The sequence below is a fragment of the Acomys russatus genome, chromosome 4 (assembly GCF_903995435.1).
Source record: "Acomys russatus chromosome 4, mAcoRus1.1, whole genome shotgun sequence".
Classification (NCBI taxonomy): Eukaryota; Metazoa; Chordata; class Mammalia; order Rodentia; family Muridae; genus Acomys; species Acomys russatus.
Window position 1 is genome coordinate 61,848,700 of NC_067140.1, and position 22,950 is coordinate 61,871,649.

The 22,950-nt window shown below is 41.9% G+C and overlaps 1 protein-coding gene across 1 annotated transcript in view; it reads right to left on the reverse strand.

Moving 5' to 3' along the window:
• Positions 1 to 22,950, reverse strand: part of Secisbp2l (SECIS binding protein 2 like) — a 41,014-nt gene that overhangs the window by 14,245 nt on the left and 3,819 nt on the right. Inside the window, exons 2-12 of the mRNA XM_051144539.1 lie at positions 18,248 to 18,426; positions 15,966 to 16,290; positions 14,370 to 14,505; positions 11,724 to 11,950; positions 11,307 to 11,331; positions 10,864 to 10,979; positions 6,111 to 6,245; positions 3,992 to 4,072; positions 3,177 to 3,344; positions 2,918 to 3,059; positions 104 to 273 (exon numbers count right to left, since the gene is read on the reverse strand). Coding sequence (XP_051000496.1) covers positions 104 to 273; positions 2,918 to 3,059; positions 3,177 to 3,344; positions 3,992 to 4,072; positions 6,111 to 6,245; positions 10,864 to 10,979; positions 11,307 to 11,331; positions 11,724 to 11,950; positions 14,370 to 14,505; positions 15,966 to 16,290; positions 18,248 to 18,426 — 1,704 coding nt within the window. The remainder of the gene's footprint in view (positions 1 to 103; positions 274 to 2,917; positions 3,060 to 3,176; positions 3,345 to 3,991; positions 4,073 to 6,110; positions 6,246 to 10,863; positions 10,980 to 11,306; positions 11,332 to 11,723; positions 11,951 to 14,369; positions 14,506 to 15,965; positions 16,291 to 18,247; positions 18,427 to 22,950) is intronic.

Genomic DNA, 22,950 nt, shown 5'->3' on the forward strand with positions numbered 1-22,950 from the left:
ATTACAACATCTGCTTTCCACAACACAACTAATTTTGGAAAGAAATGAAAAAAGTAAACCCTTAAGTATCCTCTACAAGAAACATCCCCAGGTTCAGGGTTACCTTCTTGAGTGCTGTAGGTCGTTTCAGCTTTGCAATCTCCTTCTCTTTTCCTTTTTTTGTTTTAGATGAAGTGATGTCCAGAGAGTTAAAGGATGTTAAACATGGCTGGCTTTTGGTTAAAGGCTTTCTGTTAGCAGAGTCTTTAGTGTGAAAAGCAGCTGCAGTGACGACTAAACAAACGAGAACATTAGTTTTACTACTGCAGCCAGATCCCCACACTTGCACAATTTCTGATAATAAATCGTCAAAAAAAAAAAAAAAAAAAAAAACCTCAAAACCAAAAACAACCCACAAGCATTCTCTTCCTGTGGAAAAAGACAACGAAGACAGCACAGGAACACACTCACCAGTGGCCTTCAGGCACAGCTTCCTTCCAAGTCTTTCGCCTCCCAAGGATGAGGAAGGTAAGCCTACACTCTTAGCCAGCCAGAGCTCTGAAGTAAGCTAGACAGTTCAACTCCACCGCAGCGACCCGAGCGTGCACACTCCTTGCAACTAGCCTCCAGTCAGAGCCACCCTCACTGCTTCCGACCCGGCCATTCACCCTTACCCACGTACTGCTGCAGCCTATGCCTCTCTGCTGAGCTCAGTGTCAGGAAGGAAGGCCCGCTGTCTGCCCCATGCTCAGTGCTCCCCAACAACTGTTACACACCTGCTTATACCCTCTGACATTCCTAAGCCTCCACTCTGCATTGCTCCATTCTAGCAGAATGTTCCTATCATTTCCTTGAAAAGACACTTCCCAAGTTACAAAAAACATCCAGAAAGGGGACAGATATCCTTCCTCCTGTCCAAGTGTTCAGTACTTTCAAGTAAAGACTGGAATAGAAGGGAATCTCATTTCTATCTGCCAAGAATCCTGCTCATTCCTCAGAGTCTGTCAAATCCTGCCTTCCACGAAGTCACATGTGACCTTTATCGCTCTTCATCTACTGGCTACACCACTCCCCTCTGTGGCTCCCAGAACTGGTTGTAGCTCTCCTAAGACGCCGCTGTTCATCAGTTATCTACGTACGTCTCCTCTCCTATAAGACTGTGAACTTTTTTTTTTAAAGATTTATTTTATTGTATGTGTATAAATGTTTGCCTGGATGGATGGATGGATGGATGGATGGATGGATATGTAGATGCTTGGTATCTATGTCAGAAGAGCATCAGATCCCCTGGAGCCGCAGTTATGAATGGTTGTGAGCTGCCTGCCTCTCCAGTGCTGGGAACTAAACCTACGTCCTCTGCAAGAGCAGGCTCCTACCGCTGAGCAGCGTCACAGGTGAGCCACTGTGAGCTTCCTGAGTGGGTCTGTCTTCATCATCTCCATAATCCCAACAGCTCCAGATAGCACATTCTACACACTGACGTTCAGATTTATTTAACATTATGTTATTAAATCAACCAAAGTTGTAGAGCTAGGGCTATAGCTCAGTGGTAACGTGCTTGCCTCCTATGCAGAAGACCTTAGGTTCCAGTCCCAGCATTGGAAAAAAAATGTAATATATTTATGATTATATTACACACACACATATAAAAATACAGTGGTTGGAGATTTAGTTCAATGGTAAAGTGTCTGCCTAGCCAAGCACAAGGCCCTGAGTTTAGTTCCCAGCAACTAAAAAAAACTAAACTGTTACCATGACACAGAGCTGGGTGTGGTGGCTCACCCAGCAGTTTCAGCATTTGGGAAGCTAAGGCAAGGGAAATACTTCAGCCCTGTTTCAAAAAACAAAAACAGCAGTAACAACAAAAATCCCAACCAAGTTGTAATGGTCACGGTTAACAACCTCTTCTTTATAATAAAACTCACTAGTGAGTGATTATAGTCCAATTTTCTAAGCACTTTCCAGCTATCGCCTCAGACAACCTTGAAGCAGGGACCATCACCACAGCAGAATTCCAGTCTCCCAGCCTGGCTCCAGGCCCAGCTGTGAGCTGCAGGACCACACTTCCTCCATTAGGACTGGGGGGGGGGGGGGGGGGGGTTAATGCCACTCCTGCCACCGCAGTAGCTTCAGCTGTGCATTCACAGTCACTTCGACCAAGTCATTCAAAGCAGAGGCTCCCACCAGCTGAGGAACAGCACAGGCTTCAGCATCTGCAACAGCCACAGTCACATGTTCCTGGTTTTGCCCATTCAGCAATAATCCTGGGACTGTGACACAGGACAGTTCTGCCGCTCAGCATTAGTCCTTTTAATTGGTGCCTCTCCCAACTTTGTGCTATCCTATTTCTATAAAAGAGATGGAGGGGGATCAAACACTGAGCTCTAACCCTGACACAGTTGGTTAAAACACGAACAGTTTCAGTGGGGAGCCAGATCAGTGTCTCGTTCACACATATGAAGCTATCAAAACTTGTCATTTAATTGGATACTTTCATAGTTAACAGAGCCAAATTACTGGACGTGGTCGTGCACACCTTTAATCCCAGCACTTGGGAGGCAGAGGCAGGCAGATTGCTGTGAGTTCGAGGCCAACCTGGTCTACAAAGTGAGTCTAGGGCAGCCAAGGTTACACAGAGAAACCCTGTCTCAAAAAAAAAAAAAAAAAAAAAAAAGAGCCAAATTACCCTGTGATTTTAACCTCTGAAGAAGAAAAAAAACAAAAACCAATGAGGATTCCTTGCTCAGTGCTGTCTGCACTACAAGCCTGGTGACCCAAGCTCAGCTGACAGCCTCCTGGAAGCTGCTCTGACTCACCATGCCTGCTGTGGCATGCACACACACACTCTCAGAGATGGGGCATGAGTAAGTGCAGAGTAGGGAGAGAGAGTAAGCAATATTCCAAAGTCTGCAGCAAGCTGCTCAGACTAAGGAGTCACCTGGATATGCGAGCGGTCTGGTGTTGGTGATCTGCCGTGCTTTCATTGCTTGCTGTTGCTTCTCCAGAGCAGCGAGCATATCCCCTAAATCTAGCTGCACAGGGGTTTTATTCTTTTTTCCAGCTGCTTTTGATAAAGCTTCCTAAAAGGTGGATAAGAAAGGACCATTCATTTTTGTGTGACAGGGAGTCTGTCACTTGGCATTCTGTACATCCCACCAAGGCCAGCAGACCATAACTATGCAGAAAATGACTTATACCTGCAATTTCTTTTGCTCCATACTTATTTCTGAGTATTCCTGTGCTGTGGCAAGGGCTGCAGCTAACGCTTTCTTCTTCTGACTCTTGGCTCGCTTAGGAACGGAGGTGGTAATGGGAATCGGAGTCTGAACTATATTGATGGGTGAGTTTTCAGGTAAGTCATCCAGCTTTAAAACCAGAGAGATACATCTGAGTCACTTCACAGGAGTCAAACCATAAGAAACACACTGCAGAATGAGGCAGGTTCTGCAGGACACAGGAGACTCAGAACTCAGGTCGTAAGAAGAGGGTGAACAAGAGGGCCCTCTTAGAATGGGAGACAAAGGAGTAAGAGCTGAATGTAACAGGTGATGCCTGTCTGGAGAAAATGTCTATAGTTCTAGAACACATGTAAACATGTACATATCTCTAGATTGCATGTTACATGACAGTACTTAAGATTTTCTCATCTTAGAAATAGAACTGCAGATTTCCCAAAAACTACTTTTGCTTAGGAAAGAGACATTACGGTTCCACAGGTACAGGACTCTGCGGCCAAGACTGAAAACCTGGTTCCTGTGAAACGTGGACAGAGAGAACCAGCTCCTGCAGGTTGTCCTCTGCCCTCCTCAAGGACAGTGTGCACCCCATCCCATATACCCACAGAATAAATACAACTGCAGTAAGAATTGTAAAAGAAGTGCTGAAAGTAAGCTCTAAGCCCACTGTCCCCACACACCATGCTGTCCTTTATACTAACCCAAGACATCTTTCCACACAGCCCAAGCTGAAAAGGAGTTCTATTTTTCTTACAATTTTGAAAGGGGTTACTTACTACTTTTGAAGAAAGCTTTTGTTGAATAGTCTCATCTTTAGAATTTCCATTCTCACTTAGTTCTTGAAACCCATCTTCATCCTGAAACAGTTTCACGATGTCAGTAAAAATGTTCAGTGCTAACCCTACAAAGGGATGTGTGAGGGGGTGTGTGCATGTCTGCGTGTCTGTGTGGGATACATGTTGCCTGTATGTGTGTGTGGCGGTGTGCACATTTACATACCTGTTGTGGGGGCTGCATGTGCACGTATGGGCATTTATGTGTGCGTGTATGTGTATGTGTGTGCTCCTGCACACGCACACATATGTGTTTGCTGGGAATCAAAACCCAGAGCCTTACTTATGCTAGGTAAACTGCTCTATCAAAGGGCAACCTCCCCAGCATAGAAACTGTCTGTACTGTTTGACAGTTCTGAAAGGTAGGAAAATAATGTACCGTATTTTTTCAGACCATAAGATGCACCTTTTCCCCCTCAAAAGTGAGGGTGAGGGGTGTGATTAGGATGCGGCTTATGGTCTGATTGCTGTTTTTACTGTTTTTCTTGTTTTATTGCTCTAAAAACTGGGTTCGTCTTACAGTCAGGTGCATCTTATAGTCCGAAAAATACAGTATATCCATACCCTTCTGTTGAGCTATTTTAAATCAGCTTTAAAAAGAAATTTTATTTTTCCCATTCTAAAACCTATTTTTCATTCAAGCATGAAGTCATGTCCACATCCACTCATGCTTTAGATTTCTGTAACCACTTTTTCATTTTTATGCTAATTCTATCCTAAGATAGGTAAGTAACTGAAAAGAATTCAAATGGATTTTTATCACAATCTGAAAATTTGGAGATTAGCATTCATTGTTAAAAATGTATTCCATTCCCTATTACATACAATTTTAAGAATAATGTTTAAAATGTTTTTATCCAAATTAATTTCTCAGTCAATATCCTTCCAATTGTATGGAAACAATCACACAAGTGGCCTATAATTAAATTGTATACTTAAACCATCCTTCTGAGATTAAAATTAACTTTTGTTAAAAGGAAGGAGTAGAAGTAATATTTTATCAATCGCAAAAATGTTCAAATTGTATAAAATCCACAAGTGGTAAAAAGAAAGACTGGTCAGTCCAGGATTCGTGGAACTCTGCCCAAAGCCCCCATATCTGAGAACAGAGAAAACAGTGAGTTCATCAGGTCCTGAGAGCTGGGGATGCCTTGCTTAGGGAAGTGCTAACTTTGGAAGCCTGAAGAGCTGATTCAATTCCCAGAACCTAAGTAAAAGTAGCTGCACAGTGGCAAGCACGAGATCCCAGAGATGATGACCAAAGATGGTCAGATCCACGAGGCTCACCAGACAGCCTGCCTCACTGTACCACTGAGCTCCAGGCCAATGAGGGACCTTTTGTCAAAAAAAAAAAAAATCAAGGTGGTGGTATCTGAAGGACAAGACCTGAGGTGTCCTCTCGCTTACACACACCCACACACACAGTAAACAAAGAAATATGGCCTTGAGAGCTGAGAGCTGACCAACTCAACTACCTCCTAGGCCCAGATCCAGGGCTCTGAGTTTGCCCACCCCAACATCTACCTCATCTATGATTGGCTGGAGCGTGTAAAAAGCCAGGTCCTGCAGATCCAAAGCTACAGGATCTCCATGACACAGGGCAACATCAGAATAGCCAAGAGGAGTGCGGTGAGGACCCAGAACTGATAGTGTAGCAGAAGCCAGAGGCCTCAACCAGACCAGTGACTCATTGTAATGAGCACTTGTATGTGTAGACAAAAGGCTATACTGTATGTCACACCGTGACATACTACAGCTGCCATGACAGTATTTTTTTTTTTTTTTTTTGGTCTATTTTATTTTATTTTGGAGGGAGGTTGTAAGGGTGGAGAGCAGTTCAAAGAGACGGGGAGATGACTGGGATTGGGGTGCATGATGTGAAATTCACAAAGAATTAATAAAAAGTTTTTTTTACAGAAAAACTAGTATGTCATTTATAACCTAACAAAGTAATATTTTAAGACATGAAAATACAATATTTATAACATAATAACACAGCAAATTAATTTCTTAACAAAGACTTTTTCTTAGAACAGTTTACAAATAGAATTTGAAAAATTACCTCAAAATATAAAGATTCAGACTTTGGGTCACTTCTGTGAGTGTGAGTAGAGTTTAAGTGCTTATTGTCTTGTCTTTTTTGCAAATTCTGTCTTCTTTCTGAGGAAGTGCTGTGTCCTCGGCATCGGAATCCAACCTAAGTAAGCCGGGAAGAGAAAATAGTATTGTCAAGTCACTGTTTCACTTAAGTACAGCAAGCGTTCAGAGAAGCACATGGACCTTTCCTAAAGAGCACAACTTACCTTCAACAGGTAAAGCTTCTGATAGGAGACCAAACACAAATGTGACCATCACAGTGCACGCCCCTACCCTACCCTAAAGCTGAACATCTTTATCAGCTTTATTCACAAGAACCAAAGTCTGACAGCAAGTCCAAGGTCCTCCAGGTGGACTGGCGGGTTATGTCCACCATACAGTAGAGTACTCTTTAGATGGCCATGAGTGTGACTGGCTAGTAAATCTAATCACCTGAAAAAAATCTACAAAGAACCATCTGAGTGGAAAGAGCCAATCCTGAAAAGATTACACAAACAAGTACAGGTAGAAGGACCAAAAATTCAAGGTTATCCTTGGCCACCCTGGGCTAAAAAGCATCCCTAGAGAAGATTACTCAGTAGGAGCTTTGTCTTCAAGGAAATGGGCTGAAGAGGCATGGTGGCAGAGAGACCTATGACCCCAGCTCTAGAGAGGGAGAGGCAGGACTGCACAGTCAGGGCCAACCAGGGCTGCAACATGAAGAATGGTAGATAGCTGAACTACAACACGATTCCACTCAGAAATAAAATAAATAGCAACACACACACACACCAAAAAAAAGAAGAAAAAAAAAAAGGCTAAGAGAAACAGAACTCCATCCAATCACATACAGCGTGATTTTGCTGTTACAGGAGCTGTTTGTACTCCCCAAATCCCTGTGTTAAGATCCTAAGCCCTGGGAGATGGACTCTGGGAAGTGATTAGGGCAGGAGAGCAGAGCATCATGGGTGGGATTTATGAGGCTATAAAAGGGACCCAGGCAACTCTGAGCCTCTCTTTCACTTAAAGGCAGCGGCGAGAATAAGAAGCAAGAAGCAGGCCTTCAGCAGACAACTCTTCCCTAGAAGCCAACCTTCCTGTCCCCTGACCTTGGCCTTCTACACCTTTCTGCTCATAGCACCAAGTCTACGACACTTGCAGTGACCGGCAGATAGAGAGACCTCTTACTAATAAGTCTGCAAACTACTTCACTGTCAGGGGACAAAGAAAAAGCACGTGTCCTAAGAACCTCAAGATACCTCCTGTCTCTTAAGAACCTACGCTAGCTGACATTAAACACCCTCTCGGAAGAAATTAAAAGACGTGAGACGTTCCTCTCCGTACACACCTACCTCAAAATCCTAACAGTAAACGTGAGGCACTCATGGAGACAAAGCGAAGATATAAGCTTCTGAAATCAAACACACACAAAGACCTGGCCTACTTTTCATGCTTTCTGCTGTGAACCATTTAGTATATATGTATTAATGGTGTCAAAAATACTTAACTGTTTTTCTGTAAAACAAATGCAACTTGATTCTTATACATGTTGATAAAAAGTACCAGGACTGCCAGGCATCATGACTCACACCTGTAATCCTAGCACATGGAGGCAGAGGCAGGCAGATCTCTGAATTTGAGGCCAGCCTGGTCTACAGAGTCAGTTTCAGGCCAGTCAAGGCTACATAGAAAAACCCTATCACCAAAAAAGAAAGGCGAGGGGTGTGATGGCCCGCACTTCAAACCCTACTGCGGGAAGGCAGAGCCAGGGCATATCTGGGGCATGCTGGCCAGCCAGGCTGTCACGGTGGCCTCCAAGCTGACTCTCATCTCTTTTGTCTCCCTCTGGCTTTCTACATGTGGCATCTTTTCTCCTCTTGTATTTTAAAAGTTTAGTTTGTGAGTGTAGCATATGCATACATTTGTTTGAGCAGACGCATGTTTCTCTGTGTGCAGACAGAGGTTTGAGAAAGTCAGTGGGTGTTCTGCTCTGTCATGCTCAGCCTTACTCCCTTGAGACAGGGTCCCTCAGTGAACCTGGAGGCAGGCTGGTGACCAGCAGGCTGCAGGAATCTTCCACAGGCATACAAGTCATGCCTGATGGTTTCCAGAGGTGCTGGGACTTCAGGTCCTCAAGACAGCACAGCAAGCATCATTACCCACTCAGCCATCTCTCCAGTTCCGAGGTCATTGAGCAAGTGTTTGTTGCTTTGAAATCTAGACCAGCACATGTTACTACCATGCATCAAAGATAAGTCTCTGATAAAAATATCTCAAAACACTGTAGCAAAAAAAAAAAAAAAAAAAAAGTAGCAAAAGGCAGTGGTGGCACACACCTTTAATCCCAACACTAGGGAGGCAGAGGCAAGCTGATCTCTGTGAGTTCAAGGCCAAGCTGTTCTCCAGAGTGAGTCCAGGACAGCCAAGGCTACATAGAGAGACCCTGTCTAAACAACAGTAGCAAAAGGATCCATGAGACAATCCAGCAGGTAAAGCTGCTTGCTGTGGACCGTGGTTGACCTGCACTTGACCCTGGAGCCCACATGAAGGTGGAAGAACAGCACTGACTCCAAAGTTATCTGCTGACCTATACATACATATTCTCTCTCTCTCTCTCTCTCTCTCTCCTCTCTCTCTCTCTCCTCTCTCTCTCTCTCTCTCTCCTCTCTTTCTCTCTCTCTCTCTCTCTCTCTCTCTCTCCTCTCTCTCTCTCTCTCTCTCTCTCTCTCTCTCTCTCTCTCTCTCTCTCCACTCTCTCTCTCTCTCTTTCTCTCTCTCTCTCTCTCTCTCTCTCACACACACACACACACACACACACACACACACGAAGAACTATAAATAAATATCAATCAGTATTTTCTGTAGGATTTACCTTCTAAAAGCTTTTAAAGCCTAGATAACAATTAGAACTTGCAAAAGGGGTTAATGTCTTGACTTAAAAAAAAAGAGTTGGTATTTGGGGGAAAATCAAGCATACTTAAGAAAAGTATGAGGACAAGGAAGCATCTGTAGTTAATAGAATGATACACTCTCAAAAATCTGCCTCTAGTGCTTCAGGAATGGAGGAAGACACAAGATAAGCAATCTGCTGGGGAGAATGGCACAAGGCAGCACTTGGGACACTAAGGCAGGAAAGTGACATGTTCACAGCAACCTGGGCTGCAGCTCAGGGCAAGACCCTCCTCAAAACAAACAAACAAAACACACCCAATGCTTGGCTTCTTTCCCCCAATTATCAGGCAGAGATAAAGCACTGAAAATATTCTCCATCTCAGGGTCATTTCTTTCAATGGACACAGATACAAACAAACAACAAAAACCAGAGGAGGAACTTGGCAAGACAGGCAGTTTCAATTTCAACAGAAAACTCAGTAAACATCTTGAAAGTTTTGTTTAATCCTTATCATCAAATAAAGCTAAAGCCTCATAAGCCAGGAACAAAAATGGCCTGGCTGTGGGAGGATGTCAGGGAGGAGACATTACTCTTGTTTCCCGGCGGCCAAGAACTCTAAGGAGCTACCACGAGCAGGCTGCACTGGCTATACATCATCCATTATCTTGCTCTTACTTCTGGTCCATTCATATTTATATGGCAGCTTTAATCCTTTAACTAGTTGGAAGGAATCCAAGAAATCTATCTAAAATGAAAACGAGAAACAATGACCAACAAACAACTCCCTAACTATAGCCAAACAACACATAAAGATACAGTGTGTGCACAGCCCATTCTGTGTGACTGGCAGGCGACTGCCCAGTCTGGCCACACTGTGGCACCAGGTAACCATCAATGTGACAACAGTACTAGCGTAGAGGAATGTTAATAAGCCACATCAAAATATCCATTGAAGTTTGAAGAGATGGTTCAACAGGCAAAGGCATTTGCTAGCGAGCCTAGTGCAGGGGCTGACCCTCATCCTGTGAGCTGTGCCAGCCTCACAGGCACTGCACAGTTAGAAACCCACAGACTAGGCTGCAGCCCTTAAGCTTAAACAAACATTTTTAAGAAAAGAGATTCTAAGCTTTGATATGGAAGGAAATAGATACAGCAGGTAAAGAGGATGTGGAGGGTGCTCTTTTCTAAAATTAGGGCATGCTCACCCAGACACGAAATAGAAGTGTGGTACCGTTTACACTTATGCTCTCACAACCTTCACTCAACACACTGCCATTTCATTATTTATGCTTACTGACTAAGGCACTTAAAAGTTTTCGATATGGGAGCTTCCTGTGCGTGCGCATGATGTACAGGGATGTGCACACCTTGTGTGTGTGTGTGTGTGTGTATCCTCAGATGACAACCTCAAGTGTCTTTTCTCAGAAGATAACCACATTCTTTTTTTTTTTTTTAGACAGGGGTCTGTCACTGGTCTGGAGCATGTATGCCATGGATGCAATCACAGGCATGTATCTTCCTCTCTCTCTCTCTCTCTCTCTCTCTCTTGTTATTTCAAGACCCAGCCTCTCACTGAACCTGAAGCTCACCGATTCAGCTAAGCTGGCTGCCTTGCCAGCTCTGTGATTATAGGTATGCACTGTTTGTTCCATGACATTAGTGTAAGTAGGTGCTGGGGATCCGCACTCAGGTCCTTGTGCCTTATCGATAGCCCATAGTAGTTTACATGTAGATAACCTTATGCACCTTTATAACTTAAACGTACTGTGATTCCTAATTGCCACACCATTATTATGATAAATTTAATTTATTCATTTTACCCCTATTCCAACCTCATTCAAAGTACCTGTGAATTATTTCTTTGTTCAGTTTGCCTTCCGCCTCTAGAAAACATCTGGTTTTTTTCCATCCAAGGTCTTTTCTGAGTTGCCTGGCAAGTTACTTTGGGCCAGTTTACACCACCTGTATCAAACATGAACAGATATTAAGAATAAGATCTGATGACAAAGGAGCTGTCACTGAAGTCACGGAGTTTTTCTCTAAGTTCAAAGTGGCATGCATATTTTAACACAATGTCACCCAGAATGATCTAGCTCACATTTTTTTCAATGTGTTTGGTAAAACTGTATTATGCTTTTCTATTAACTTGAATCACTGGAGACTTACAGTTTTTGTTATAACACTGGTAAGCTCCACACTTAAAGGAAACTTGAAATGGACAAAGAAGAAAATACAAAACAAGCAAACAAACCGACACACAAACAAACAAACAATGTAAAAAGTAAGTACCTGTACAGCCCGACGATTCCGAATGCTAAAAAACACAAAACAAAAAAGATGCTTACTTTCTTTTTTTTAATTAATTAATTTATTCTTTTTTTTTTTGCTTACTTTCTAATTAAGAGTCAACATGAGATACTTTACAAATGTTTCTTAATTTAACCTAGTGTTAAATTTATTTATTACTAACTTAGAACGGTGCTTCGAACTTTCAAGAATAGTAAAGTACTACAGCTATAAAGAATTGCTTTAAAAAAAATGCTTCAGCCAAGGACACAAAGTGCTTCGAACTTTCAAGAATAGTAAAGTACTACGGCTATAAAGAATTGCTTTTAAAAAAAATGCTTCAGCCAAGGACACAAAGTACTAGCAGCAGGACTAACAAAAAAACAAAACAAAACTCAAAGAAACTGAGGCATTACGCACATTCATGGTCCCAGAGGCAGGATCTCGCAGAGCCCCTGCCACAGGCTGGTTGTTGTGCTTGGGACTGCAGTAACCACTGTCACTGTCGATGTCAGCCTCACTGGCCCCCTGCTCGCTGGAGGATTCCACAGCAGGTTGGGATGCTCTTCTCCTCCTGCCTTTGGCTTTCCAGAGCATTGTGGCTGTGCTCTCTGACAGAGACTTATTAGCGATGTCTGATGGGAAATCTACAAGGCAAGGCAAGTGGACAATTCTCCACAATGACCAAGTTTATAATTCTTGTTAAATTATTAAGGTTCTAAGAAAATTAAAATGACAATTTGTAAATAAATATGTGACTCTTTGAAAAGATAATTTAAAATGCTAATATTTATAACATGGTTTCATTATGAAAATAAAACATTTGTATCATAAAATACTAAAATCATTAGCCATTTCAGAGAAAACGCCACTAATCTTGGGAAGCCACCAACATCCTCCTCTGCCTGTTACCACTACTCTGTGATTAGTTTTCACTCACTTTTCTTTACAGATTTTCCATGGATTTTTTTTTTTTCTTGTTTTTTTGTTTTTGTTTCTCAAGACAGGGTTTCTCTGTGTAGCCCTGGCTGTCCTGGATTCACTTTGTAGACCAAGCTGGCCTCGCACTCACAGCAATCTGCCTGCCTCTGACTCCCAAGTGCTGGAATTAAAGGCATGCACCACCACGCCCAGCTTAGATTTCTGTATTTCTAAAACAGAAATCATCTACTTTTACAGCTTTTAACTGTATTACTAAAATACTAGCTATATCTTCTTGTTCCCTGCTCTTTAATATGAGTTTTAAGATTCTGTTGTATGAAGCTAATTAGTTAATGCTGCTGTAGCACAGACTGCTTCTGCATGGATATTTATCTTTTCTACTACTCACAGGACACTTTGGCTGTTTTGCTATTAAAAGACAACACTATTGGCTGGGTAAGGGGGCGTACAACTTTAATCTCAGAACTCGGGGGCAGAGGCAAGAGGATCTCTGTGTGTCCAAGGCCAGCCTGGTCTACAGAGTGAGCTGCAGGCCAGCTAGTGCTACACTGCTGAGGACAACTTGTGGGCGTTGGTTGTCTTCTTCGTTTCCGGTGCAGGTCTGTGTATAGAGCTAGGCTTGTCCGCTCTGAGGGCGAATAGCTCTGCTTGCTTGCATTCTTCTTACATAATAATACAAGCTTGTTCAAGAGTAAAAAGCTGCTACAAGTGGAAAATCTACATCTACAAAACTCAGTAAGTTTTATCTCTTACTGATGCCAGGGAGTCCTCAGAAGTTAAAAACACACTAAGATCTGAAAATGCTGCTAGCATATACAATCTACTCAAATGATGCCTCCAATTCTTAGGTTTCAGGAAGCTATTCTTTTGACAATTGAAGTAACAAAACAGTCTTTTCTTTCTTTTTTTTCTTTTTTTTTTTTTTGTGAGATAGGGTCTCTCTACATAGCCCTGGCTGTCCTAATACTCACTCTGTACACCAGGCTAGGCTCAAACTCAGAGATCCACATGCCTCTGCTCCCCTGATGCTGGGATTAAAAACATGGGACCTGCCACCACCAAAATCAATCAATCAATCAATCAATCAGCGAGGCATGATGGCTCTTGCCTTTATTTAACACTGGCTCTTGGAAGGCAGAGACATACAGTTTGAGGCTAGCCTGGTCTACAAAGTGAGTTCCAGGACAGCCAGGACTATATACAAAACGTAGTCTCAACAAACAAAAAAGCATGTGCCCCCACCCACAGATCAGACAGTACTTTTAAGAACCTTACTAGTGTTTGCAAAAGGATATAGAAATGGGTCACTATGAAGAGGAACAGCTCTGAACACATGAATCCCCGTAACTACTTCAGGCATGTCAGCCTGTCAAACTCACGGCTTTAAGCCCTATAAACCACACAGCACCAGACAGTCAGCATGATGGCTTTTTAACCAATTCCCAGATCCTCTTTCTGCTCATATGAAAGTCCATATGACATAATAGCCAACAGAAAAGACTGGATAACAGAAACCAATGACCTACCTTATTCACTTCAATCCAGACCCTGTCTGGAGGGTTCTCTTATATGTGACAGTTTTTTTAAAAAAGCTTTCATGAGCATATATTACTTATAGGTAATAATGAGTTTCACTCTTACACTTACAAAATTTTATACATTTATGTTTATGTTTAATAAGGGGAAAGTAATGTGCTGTTAAGTGCAGGTGCTCATAGAGAACAGAGGTATCAGATTCCACGGAGCTGGAGTTATAGGTGGTGATGAGACACCTGGCATTGCTGTTGGGAGCCAAGTGCCTGTCTTCTGCAAAAGCAGTATGCATTCTTAAAACACTGAGCCATCTATCTCTCCAGTCCTTACAATGTTCTTCTGAGACAAGGTCTTAGTATGTAGCTGAGCTGGTCTTGAGTTCACAAGGCAGAGACAGAATCCCCAACACAAGTGAGCTAGACACACTAGGCAAAACAGTGAGGTCCAGGTTCACTCAGTAAGAGCCCCTGGCCCAGTTTGTAGGGAGGAAAGCATATAGAACACTCAGCATCAACTCTGAGCCCATACACTCACATCTACCCATACAAGTAAGAATAAACAAGTAAACAAACAAACGGACTGCTGCCTTACCAGTTTGCTGTGAAGCATCTACCAGAAGCACAATTTTTGATCGGCTATCGGGACCTGCTGCACTTGTTTCTTTCTGAGTAGCCACATTCTTCACCTGTGGTCTTTTGTTTTTTATATGTTGTTGTAAAAGCTGTGGCTGAGTTCATTTTAAAAGACAAAAAAAAGAAAAGAGCCCAATGAATGAGTGAATGCACTAAACATAAACTGCACATCCGTTTCAGAAAGACCTAAGTGTGCACCCCAGTCAGTGGCTCTCGGCTGGTTTGGGGAGTTAGTCACTAAGGAGCATCAGAGACTAAATAGTGTGCCATAAGCACACTTACACATAGTTTTAGACAGCCATTAGCACTGTAATTAGTAAAATCTGAGTTCATTCTAGTTTTCACCTGCATTTTTATTTTTTAAATGGATTATTAACAAGGTTTTAATAGTACTGCATGAAGGATTATACATTTTTATTTTAAAAGGTAATAAAAGCATGAAAAGTTACTCTGTCTCTAAATTTATGCTCATAACAAAGATGAGCAAAATATTTCTCCCTTGGTATCCAAACAAAATATTAAGAAGCTGATTTCTTTCTTCAACAGTAATTTACATACCAGAACTCTGAATTTAACCTCAACTTTCTAAATTGAAAGTGCTGGGAAGATATTCTGAGAAATCTTATTCCTTCAACATCCAATTATACACTATTACCTTGCTTTTAATACCTATTTCCTTTCATTTTTGCAGTCCTAAAAAAAGAGTTGCCTTGACCCACAATGTTTCCATGAACCAAGGCAGAATGTTTTCAAAAGAATCTCTGCTGCTTGTTTCTAATTTTAAAAAATCACGCCAAAAGGCAGCAAAGACTTTTTACTGAGGAAACTGACTAATGGAATGTGGGGGAGCGACAACTCCCGATGGTCCTAACAGCAGAGATGTCCTCCATCAGCACAGCAGTGGCGACTATCCCCAGGCTTTCCTTAGAGCCTCAGGGTGAGCCCTCAGCAGCCGCAGAGAGAGGACTCTCCTGTGCCTTTCAGGGAGCATCACCTTGCATCATTAATATGTACATAAAACATAAGGCAAGTGCTGGCCCTGAACAGAAGCGGCTTTGTGACTTATTTGTGTTTTACTCCTTTAAATGACAAAAGTGCTGTTCCTTCAGAAGAGACAGACACTGAGGTTGAAGGGCTCCGAGGAACCACTAACATTCTTTTTTATTTTCTTGCTTATTTCAGAAGACCAAAACAGCTTGAGGTACATTAATATTCAACCACCTGACCCATTTAATGTTGGCATTCTCATTGTGCAATTTTAGCACTAAATTAAAATAATTTAGAAATAATTGTACATTATGTTTATGTCAAACTCTGAATCATCATGAAGATGACTTGAAATTACATTATCACTCAAGAGTGAGGGGCAACAAATACCACAAGAAAAATTATTTTTAAAACTAATATGCCTATAACACTTTCTATTAGTGATGAATTCTTTGTAGCAAAGTAAGCATTAAAGGCCAATGAGTACAAGTAGTAAATTATTTATACTAGTAATAACAACAAAAATACCATATGTTAAAACTATACACAAAGGAGAGCTACTACTCACTTTTGGCACCACTGGCCCTCTGTTACTGTTCCTGCTGCGATGACCTGCCAACGGGAAGGCCTGCCCCAGCTGATGTGGACGCTCTGTACACTCTGTGGTTATGGCATTGACCGTGTTTGCAGCCTGGAAGGTGCTGGAGTAAGGTGTAGGAAAAGGATGATAGAAGCCCATGACCTGAGCGCAGGGTGCTGGCATCAGCTGGTAATAGGTGTACTCTGTGGAAACAGGTGGCTGAGCAGATATAATGGGGTAGGCAAGATAGGGTCCAGGAGGGCTTGGGCTGGGCTGCTGCCATCGTAGATCATTGTTATATAAAGGGAACTGTCTGCAAAACAAAGAGAACATAAAAAAAAAAAAATCTATTGACAAGTCTAAGAGTAATGTTAAAGCAGAAAAAACAACACAGACATACAGAGCAGCACCTTTACAATAACTCTAAGGGAAACACCACCAAGTAAGTTTCCTTGCCTGCACTTGTAAGAATAAAGGAATCCAGCCTGAGAGATTGCTGCACTCCACATCCCTTTACTGTTTACAAATCTGCTCCTAAACTCAAGATCTGTTTGCCTAAAAGACAAACACCTAGCTCCTGTGGCTACATCACAGCAGTTCACAGTCTGGGCGCAATGTTCACGACTGTGACAGCCTTCTAGAAGCAGAAGGAGAGGAAGGTGCTCATGGGTAATGTGGCCTGTACAGAGAAGCCTCCCAACACCTGCTCTTCTAATCATTTAGCCAACTCAGGTCTTGTCCTGGCTTCTCTCTTGGCAGCGGAAGCCGCATCAGGAAGAAGGCTTGCCTGACCCGTTCACCTGTACTCAGTTCCTAGCTGCCCTGTCTCAGGATCACCCTCCCCAACAGCTGCTGTTGAGGAGGAAGGGGTCCTTCTCCTCACTTGCAATGACAAAGTAAAACAGAAGAAAAAGTTTACTATAAAAATCTTAAAAATACTTAAAGATAATCTGAAGGATGGCTTGCTCATGGCTTCCTAAGGGCTACCTCATATAAGGCAAGAAAACAAACTTCTCATACTGCACATGGCTATTTTGCTACAGAGAAAACTAGTATTATTAAGTCTAGTTTATAAAAATTCTCTGTACTACCTGACATAATGACAGTGCAATCTTTAAACAAACAAAACAAGGTCTCATGAAACCCAGGCAATGACCTTGAATTCATGATCCTTCTGCCTCTACCTCTCCAGGGCTGGAATTACACATATACGACACCACATCCAGCTGAATCAAATATTTTTAATGAGCTCTAAGTTAGCTGAGAAGTATTCTTTAGAACTACTGTTTCCCCAATCTTGAAAAGTCTGTAGTAAGAAACTCAGAATATTCACTTGGGCATTTCTACTTCACAAGGTAGTCAGGTGGCCTCATAAATAGCACATACAGATTTATGAGTGAGCCACAATGGGCTGTGGACCTGTGGAAGTGCTTCAGCCCACAGATGGTTGTGCAGAGGTGCAGAGCCAGAGCACCTCACCCATTTATCCCATGGTGCTGAGAAATACCGTTTCCTGTATGTAGCATAAATCAAAACAGGCCGAAAGTGCGTGTGTATGTCCCTACAATGACCTGCAGCAGTGGGGGTCCCATCAGATGTGTAGAAGGGTCAGCAGGTATACCGTCCCTGTTGGAAGTTCCACCCTAGATGCTAACAGGCACATGCTATCTGAGAGTTTGCTAGATTAGGAAAACCAACAGACGCACACTCACCAACCATGACACCTCTATGTCTGTCCTTATATTTTTTTCTGATGCCAGTGTTTTCTTCACTGTCCTGATGGATATGAGATTAAGCATCTAATCTCAAAAAGAAGTTTCTTTTTTTCTTTCCTTCTTTTTGTTTTTGTTTTTTTGTTTTTTGTTTTTTGTTTTTTTTTTACAGGGTTTCTCTGTGTAGCCTTAGCTATCCTGGACTCACTTTGCAGACCAGGTTGGCCTCAAATTCACAGAGATCCACCTGCCTCTGCCTCCCTGAGTGCTGAGATTACAGGCGTGTACCACCGCGTCCAGCAGAAAAAGGTTTCTTATATTACACATACCCCTTGGGTCATTATATTGTCATGTATTTCAATGACATGCTAAGAAAAATCCATTTCATCTTAGAAAGAGTAAGAAAATAACACATGCTGATAGCTTTCAAAATTTCTGCATAGTTTACTTCCTCTTAAAAATATAAATAAGTGATTGAAATTTGAAAGTAACACAAGAAAAAGACTAATGTACATTGCCAAGTTCTATATCCCCACCAATAAAGAATAAAGAAATTACCTAGTGGTCTGGTTTTCCTGAACAAATGGATAACAAGTAATCAGGTAACTGGGGATTGGAGTTGGTTCGACACCGGAAACACTTGCATTCTCACTTGGGAGAGCCATGGGGAGCACAAAGGCATCCAGGTTCTTCTTCTGGGGAATAAATGGCTCTACTTCCGCGGAGAGTTTCACATTCTTCAAAGAGAAAACAGAGCACGGGTGACAAATGAGCAAGCAAGGCAAACGTCGCACTTACAGAAGAGTCTACACACAATGCCCGCAGAACACGTGGAAGGGCCGCGAAGGCAACAGAAGCAGGGGGTAACCATAAACCAGGAGGGGCTCATCAAAAGCCCCAACACCGCAGGGAGATCCCTTCTTACGCAATCAAGCTGTTAAAATGATCAAGAGTTCACAGAAATCAAAGGCGCATGGTGGCGCATGCCTTTAGTACCAACACTTGGGAGGCAGAGGCAGGCAAATCACTGAGTTCAAGGCCAGCCTGGTCTACAAAGCCAAGTCCAGGACAGCTAGGGCTACACAGAAAAACCTTGTCTTGAGGGAAAAAAAAAAAGAGTATATGAAGTCATACCTCAGATCTAATAGTAGTAAAAAATCTATCTCTTGAGACAGAACTGTATTTTTTGCTAATGTTGTAAGGGAAGAGAAGTCCTTCAGCTCGGGTTCTGTGGAATAATTACATTTCTTTGAGTAGTTGAAAAAGTAGTCTATTTCTGCCCATTGCAGGAAATTAACATTCGTATCATTAAACTATGATGAAGGAAAATGTCTAAGATGAATCAAAAACATAAGGGGGAAAAGTATGTTTCATAGTTAAACTTGGGAGGGAGAAAAATGAGAGTAGCTTTTCCCAGTAGCTACTGGAACTCACTGATGTGACCCTAACATGGACTTCCATGTTAATCTCCTTGGTTCCTGTAACACAGCTCCAGACGGTTAAAAGCCATTTAAAACTCTACTCTGGGAAAATACACACAAGGAAATTATTAAGAAAATAAGCTCTGCAACTATCCAGACAGATAGACACTCTTAGGAAGGAGGGAGCTGCAACTAGGCAGAGGGATCTGGAGAGTTTGGGGGTCTCTGGAAAGTTCTGAATCTTAGAGAAACTTACAAGCCATTCAACTTGTTATCAAGTTATACATTGATTTCAGTGGTTTCTGCAAGTTATATTTAACAAATTTAAGTTTTTGAAACATAAGAATATCTACAGGAGGTGGGCACACTGGCTCACACCTGTAATCCTAGTCCTCACAAGGCCGAAGCAGTCTGCCCTGAGCCCTGAGGCCAGTCTAGGCTCAGTAGTGAGTCCCAGCCAGCCCAGGATCTAACAAGACCCTGCTCCCAAAAAAGGGAGAGACTGGAGGTCTAACTCAGTTGGCGGAGCACCTGCCTAGCATGCACGAAGCCTCGGGTTGGTCCTAGCATCACATGCATTAGGCGTGGTAGCACGTGTTTGGAATCCAGCGCCTGAGAGGTAGAACACAGGAGGAGCATGAGTCCAGAGTCCTCTGACCTCTGCTACGCAGAACGCAGTGCCAGCCTGGCCTAGACCTTGACTCAAAAACAAACAACAACACAACCTATAGTACAGTCTTCAAAAACAGTGTCAGCCATGTAAGTTTATAATCTAAAAAATACTAGACACTTTTTTAATAAAACAAAGTTGGTGAAATGCAAGTCAACATTTCAACCACTCAAAACAATTACCTTAAAAAGTAATAGTCCTAACCAGGACATTTTCCTAGTAAATTCATTAAGGTGGCTTTTGATAAAAGTTCCCCCGCCCCGAAAAAAAAAAAAAGGTCTCTTTTTATATATATATATAAAAGTAATAACAAGTGGATGAAAATTTAAAGATAAGGACTTACTCAAAATTCAAATGATCCATAAACTGTCTGGGGTACATATAAGAAACCCTTGTTAATGTGGGAGGAGACAGATGTGCAGTCCACAGCTGTAACCCGACCCCTCCCTCCCTGCCGATCTGCACTGTGGAGTCTGCAGTCACACCACTAACCAACCCTGAAGGAGCAAGAACGCAAGCACACTTGTGAACTGTGTGAACTGTGAAGGGTTCCAAGTGTCAGGGAGATGGCAATTCTCACCTGGCCACTCGTTAGAACTAAAGACTGAAATATAATACACCAATAAATGATTTCTTACTTGGGAAAGAAGCTGACTTCCAACAACAATGCCAATAATGAAAACTTGTAATGAAAACAGTTTATACATATACACAAAAAAAGGAGATATCCTATCTTAATTAGACTGACATGTAATTTTTAGGATTTCTTTTAAAAATCAGAGTCCTCAACATGGACGAATTCTGAAGCGTTGAAAGACTCTGGACTAATACTCATTAGTGTTTCATAAAGCAAAGAATAGGACTACATAGAATAGTGTATAATGGAAAAAGAGACACAGTAACTAACTATAAATAGCTTTAAAGTAACACCTTTCTTGTCTCCTCTCCTGTGCCCCTCCCACCACGAAAAAACAACAAACTCTTCAAAAACAAAGCAACTCAATCAATTACTTTGGTAACAAATTCAAATTCTTATTCAGATCAAAAGTTGCAATAAACTTCTACACACAGCTAATTGTACTTTATATAAATATGTTATGGTCCCAGATAACTTGTTCAGGATGTATGGCTGCTTAAGCTGTTGTGTGCCCACAGGCATGCAGGTACACAGACACACACAGGTGCATGCATGAATGCATCTTTGAAGACTAAGGCTTGTATCGGTTTCTACTCTAAGTGCAATTCTAGATACCAAAGTTCAACAATAAAATTCACAAACATTGAAATAATCCTTTGTTTTTTAGCAAAGAAAAAGAGAGAAGCCAGTGTAGCCGACAGCTGCCCAGGCAGAAGACGTCAGCAGAAGGAGCAGACTGCCGGCTTTCCCTACAGTTCCAACCTCACATGCCTCCCGAAGTTACTCATTGTGATGTGGAAGCCTTCAATTATCTACCATACATCTAAACAAACAGCCCAGAAAGCAATGCTGAGGGCAAATAATCCTTTAAAAACTCAATGTAAATTTTGGCAACCTTTAATATTAGTATAGAAACCAAAGAAAAATGTCTGAAAATATTGAAAATTAGACTAGTTACTTGACATAGTATTATTCTTCAGTTTGAATTTCCATATTTCAGTCGCTAATTTTTATTGTCATTTTTTAAGTGTCTCACTATTCCCAGGCTAGACTTTAACTCATGATCCTCCTGCCTCACTTCTCAGAGATATGCACCACCATGTCTAGCTCATGATCTATATATTTATATATAATATTTAAGCTTTCTTTCCTTTTTAGTTACGCACATGTATGTATGACTATTTGTGGTTATGTGCAGGTAAACGAAGTTAAGTGAGTATGTGCAGCTGGAGGGTAGAGCTCTGTGGAGCTGGAGATACAGGTGTTTGTGTGCCACCTGATGTGGATGCTGGGAATTGAGCTTGGGTCCACTGGTGAGTCCTATGCTCTCTTAACCACTGAGCCATCTCTCCAACCCTCGCTATCTACATTTCGAGAAATGAAATTTTAAAGACGTGAACTGTTACCTTCTGTAAAGAAAACGTAAATATGGGCTAGAAAGATGGCTCAGGAGGTAAGAGCATTAACTGCTCTTCCAGAAGACCCAGATTCAATTCCCAGCACCTACATGGAGGCTCACAATTGTCTTTAACTCTAGTTCTAGGGTATCTGATAACCTCTTCTGGTCCCCACAGGCACCAGGCATGCACATGTGCACAAAAATGCATGCAGCCAGAACACTCATATACATAAGATAATAAAAAATATAAAGTGTGAACTATAGTGACAAAATAACCATTCTTATATTACTGTATGCTTCAAAAACACAACTCAGTGGTAAAATTGTATTTCACACATTATTTCAGAATTTCCTAAATTAATGAAAAATCTGAGTAATTCTACCTGTGAAAATACTTATTTCACTTATTTTTATTATTGTACCTATTAAAACAAATGTCAATGCCAAGTGTGATGGCACACACCTTTGATCCCAGCACTTGGGAGGCAGAGGCAAGCAGATCTCTGTGAGTTCAAGGCCAGCTTGCTCTACAGAGTGAGTTCCAGAACAGCCAGGGCTACAAAGAGAAACCCTGTCTTGAAAAAGAAAAACAAAACAAAAATCCAAATGTCAACAATAAAATGCCACTTATACAAATAATCTAGAAAACCAAAGATGTTATCAAAGCATAAGAGCATAAGAAGTCTCTCTCGTTAAGTGAGTTCATTAGCCATGCACGGGGAACACAGAGTGCGCCATGACAATCACACTGGCACACGCTCAGAAAGCCACTGTAGCAAGATGAGCAGGGAACACAGGTGGAGGGCAGGCAAAAGCACGGTGCAGCAAAGAATATATATGCAACTCCTCACAGGGGCTTCTGGGAGAATGCAAATAATCTCCCAGATTAAGCGACAGAAAAGTGACACCCACCTAAAATCAAAAAAGTAGAACAGAAGGAGACATTCTCCCACAGAGAACTTCAGAGCATGTACCACACACCCACAGGAAGAGACAATGGAAACCTCCGCGCTCTATGGTAAGATGAAAATGCATCAAAGACTAAGTGCTTCTTACACCTCATGTACAGATAAAGCGAGTGCCTTCTAGGGAGGATGATGGAGCCCAAGGTACCTGCTAGCTGCACTTTCTCAG